General features: G+C 41.7%; 1 protein-coding gene across 2 annotated transcripts in view; it reads left to right on the forward strand.

Moving 5' to 3' along the window:
* The first annotated feature begins 6 nt into the window (after window positions 1-6).
* The window catches only part of NOL4 (nucleolar protein 4), a 228,959-nt gene continuing 224,239 nt past the window's right edge, over window positions 7-4,726 (forward strand). For both annotated transcript variants that reach the window (XM_014542009.1, XM_014542011.1), the window contains exon 1: window positions 7-111. In XM_014542009.1, the coding sequence (XP_014397495.1) occupies window positions 75-111 (37 nt within the window). In that variant the 5' untranslated portion in view covers window positions 7-74. The remainder of the gene's footprint in view (window positions 112-4,726) is intronic.

Genomic DNA, 4,726 nt, shown 5'->3' on the forward strand with positions numbered 1-4,726 from the left:
TCGCCGGGCGGCGGGCAGCGGCGGCGGCAGCAGTGAGTTCCTTGGAGAGAAGATGGGAACGAGTGGGATTTCAGATGAGATCCCCGAGACCTCTCTCTCCATCGCGCCACGGTGGGTACTGGCCTGGAGGCGGGTGGGGGAGGGCCTCTGGCGTCCTCTGCATGTTTGCTTGGCTGTGGGGTTGCTTGGCGTTGGCTCCTTCTCCTCCCTCCCCGCCGGCAACGGCTTCCCGTGCGGTATTCCTGGAGGGTGCTGGAAAGGAGGGGTCCTGAAAGCCATTCTTCCATCTCCAACGGGGCACATTAAATGGGAAATATGCATAGGAAAGGTTTCTCAAAGGCTTCCTGGGAGGAATCTTTCAGGTTTGGAAAACAATTTTTGGTTTCCCGAGGTTAGGTGTAGTTGTTTGAAGGAGGTTTATTTGTTTTGGAAATATATGAGAAGTGGAAATAAAGGTGAACTGAAACATAAAAGTTCTGCTGTGTTGTTGTTTTAATGTTATTGCTGGAATTCTAGGAGGTAAATTTATAAATGCAGCTTTCTTTACCATGTGGCGTTGCTAAAGAAGATGCTGAGATTACTGCCTTGTTTTCCTAATTAATGAGGATGAGATGGCCATGGATTAAAACTGAGGTTTATTTACATCTGGATGAGCCCAGAAATCTGCTGTAGCCAATGAAGTGTTTTGATTCATTTGTATGAGGAGTAGACTTAAGAACCTGACTTAAAAAATAAATTATTGTTAGACAAAATGGGAATTCAGAACATCGGACTGTATTTTCCTTTGGGCAATATCGAGGTAATTAAATGAACAGAATAATTGTTTAAGATCTATTTACCTAAATATTATTTAATAATATTGTATATGTTTTTTTAAAACATTGTTAGCTGGGAAGTTTGTTCTTCATTCTTTTCATGTTGCCAGCTGATAGCGTCACCTGGTCCAGTAGTTTATACTTGCATAGATTTGGTTATATCCGCTATGTATAAAACATTAATTAAAAATTCTAAGCAATATAAATTCTGTAATGGTTACCGAGGTACTACGATAAACATGGATGCCAGTAATTCAAGCCAGCATTCTTATACTCGGATACACACATTTTCATTCGAAAATTAATGTAGAGTTCTTAAAGAATTACTGTTAATACACCTAATATCGCGTAACAACTCCCAGGTTACAAATAAAGAAACACTTTTTTTTGTTTCAGTAAAGATTCCACATATTTATGGGAGAAAATGTAATCCATCAATTGATATTCTTAGTTAACAGTTTCCATGGAGCATTTAAAAGCCCTGCTCTTCATTCAAGCCTGTTTTGAAATGTTGAAGAGGTATTTAATTCATGAACTCTTCTATTGCTCTTTATGAAATTTTTATGCTGCTCTAGACATAGAATTATAGGCTCCTCCTTCTCTGAGAGACAGCCAATCGTCATTTCAACAAGTTAAAAAAAGTGATCCCTTTTTAGCCAGTGTTTCCCCGTATCTCACATTATTTCTTCCTTAGAAATACCTTGACTTTTTTTTTAATAGCCGGAGTACAATCACCAGAGAATCAGAAATGATACTTTCTTTTCCTTCAAAGGCATATATGGGTTGAATAAAATGCTGTATTTGAATGGTATTTTCAACTAGACTGGGAATCATTCTAGCTACTTGAAGCTGGCTTGCTGTCAGCGAGAGAGATCTGCACCTGAGGTTGCTGTTGATAATTAGACATCATTACTACTGAGAAAAGGGAAAGAGAGAAGGGGAGAGGACAGGCTGTGGCTAATTAACTACTTGTGTTTAATGAAGGAAAGGGAGATGGCTAGCAACTGGGAGGTTGGTTGTACGAGGAGAGAGTAGACACACCATACACAGCTAATTGAAACACTATCTTTCCATCTGAAAGCAGCTCGGTTCTACCTCTTATTTTCCCCAAAGAATATAGATGTAGCTTTGAGAATATGCTTTCTCCTAAAGCCTACATTTAACCGATGATAAAATCAAGCGTCAACTGGCTTAAAATAAAAGATATGTAGAATACTGGAGAAGATGAAAATGCCCTTCCATATTTGTCCTGGCCGTGCCTAAAGCTGAGAGGACATATCTCTCACTGTTTAGATTACTTAGTGGCTGAGGAGATACTGATTGGTCACCAAGCAACAGCATCCTGCAACTCAGCCATTTTAGGCCTAGGTGGGTCCTGTTTGCATGTGCACGCAGCGCACACGTGTATACACACATACACATACACACACACGCAGCTTGTAGAGCATGGCATCTAGGTTTTTTCCATACTGCCTCTTTTATTTTTACATGATCTTTCACTAAAGGTGTCAGAAATTTAGAAGAATGGCATGATGAATAACTCATAATAGTTCTGTAAAAGATATAGCAAGTTTCTGACACTGGTTACAAAAAATGTTTAATCAGTGATCATTTTAAATTAGCATTACTATGGTTACTCTAGTTTACAAATTTGAGAGTTCTAGTTTAGTTTGTTTTTAGCAGCTTTTCATCTTGATTGACTTTTTTTTTTCTGGCAGCAATTAGTTGAAGCAGCACACATACAATTTGAACTACCAAAACACATTATACCACTTGATATTATGAAAAGTAAATTTGGAAAATAACCAGAAAATTCATTAAGGCTTTCCATTAGTCATGAGACTCATGCATTATTGTGTATTTGTAAAAAGCCCACTACACTGTATAGACAGTAGGAAATTTGGTGAACTCACATTTTTATTTGTTTTTCCATCTTACTCAAATAGAGGCCGATGAATATCCAAACTGTAAAATCAAATAATGTGAGTGATGCTTTCGTGACCTGTATGTGTAGGGACAGACCCTTACATCTAATTTTTGCCTTTTATGTATTTTTACCTTTGATGAATATCCAAACTGTAAAATCAAATAACGTGAGTGATGCTTTCGTGACCTGTATGTGTAGACAGACACTTACATCTAATTTTTGCCTTTTATGTATTTTTACCTTCTATTTATTCCACTGGGGAACATGAAATGACTTTTTTATCCAGAAAGGAAAATGCATTATCTGTAGTATGCCATTTAAAAATGCTGATGTATTCAGTTCTGCAATCATGTAGCCTCAGATTTCACATTGTTCTTGCTGTGCATGCTACTAATTGTTGCTGTACAGTGATTAGAATAAATATTCATGGACTGGTTCATGCACAGTTACTGGTTTTTTGTTTGTGTAGTTTTCTCTGGTTTTGGTTATAAATTCTTGAGGCTACATCAGATTGAAGGAAATAATGCCTCCTACAGAGTCTGTATACATTCCACCTGGCCTAACATCATGCCTGAGGCATACATCACATATATTAGGTCTTGATCTGGATGCTACAGAACTTTCAGAAAACATAGCTGAGGAGCAGCACCAGCTATATATTAGGAGACGCTATATCTATGACAGAGACAAATCGTAATTGTAGTCACTGAGACATAAGGGAAATTTTGCTTATCCCCTGATATGTTCACAGTGGGCATTGCTATTGGTAACTGATGCATTTTTCTCTTCATTTGAAGTGTTTTGAGACACTCCCTATATAGACTAGGTCTTTGGAGTCAAAAGATACCAAGTATGTTTCTCAGCAATGTAGGTTATTAGTTGACTTTAGTGGCCCCTTATGAGTTGCACTGAGGAAAAAATTGTGAGTGGCAAGTCCCTAGCACAGTGCCTATGTAAGGCTCTCAGGGAATAGTGGGTACCTTTACTAGAGACCAGTCTGGCATGAGAATTAGGGGTCCAAAGACTGCAGATATAACTTACCTGAATATGAGGAGGAAATCAGATCCTATTAATCTATCCTATATAATAAAAGGCTAATATGCAAATCGACCAAATGGCAGAACAACTGGTCACTATGATGTGCACTGATCACCAGGGGGCAGACGTTCAATGCAGGTGCTGCCCCCTGGTGGTCAGTGCGCTCCCACAGGGGTTCACCGCTCAGCCAGAAGCTGGGCTCACTGCTGACAAGCACAGCGGGGTGGCAGGAGCCTCTCCCGCCTCCATGGCAGCGCTAAGGATGTCCAACTGATGGCTTAGGCCCTGTCCCCCTGGGGAGCGGGCCTAAGCCGTCAGTCGGACATCCCCTGAGGGCTCCTGGACTGCAAGAGGGCGCAGGCCAGGCTGAGGGACCCCCCCCCGCCAGGCCAAGGGGCCCCATTGGTACACTAATTCGTGCACTGGGCCTCTAGTTATAGATATAAAAGCCTAAGCGACATTTATGACCAGTCAACCGAACGACCAGTCGACCGGTCACTATGATCCGCACTGACCACCACAGGGCAGATGCTCAACACAGGAGCTGCCCCTTAGTGGTCAGTTGCACTCCCAAGCCAACCTCCCATGGCCGGCCAACCTCCCATGGTCTCTCCCCCCAGCTGGCTGGACCAAACATCGGTCCCGATTGGGGGGGGCGCAGCCAGTCAACCTCCCGTGGCCCCTCCCCCTAGTCAGTTGGCCTCCCAATTGGCCCTGATCGCCAGCCAGGCTGAGGGATCTCACCCGTGCACAAATTCATGCACCAGGCCTCTAGTATATGAAGACTACCTCACACAAATTTTCTATGATATGAATTCTTTTTTTAAAATATATTTTTATTGATTTGAGAGAGAAAAGGAGAGGGAGAGAGAGAAACATCAATGATGAGAGAGAATCATTGGCTGCCTCCTGCATGGCCCCTACTGGGGATTGAGCCCCCAACCTG

This window comes from Myotis brandtii, unplaced genomic scaffold, assembly GCF_000412655.1.
Source record: "Myotis brandtii unplaced genomic scaffold, ASM41265v1 scaffold289, whole genome shotgun sequence".
Classification (NCBI taxonomy): Eukaryota; Metazoa; Chordata; class Mammalia; order Chiroptera; family Vespertilionidae; genus Myotis; species Myotis brandtii.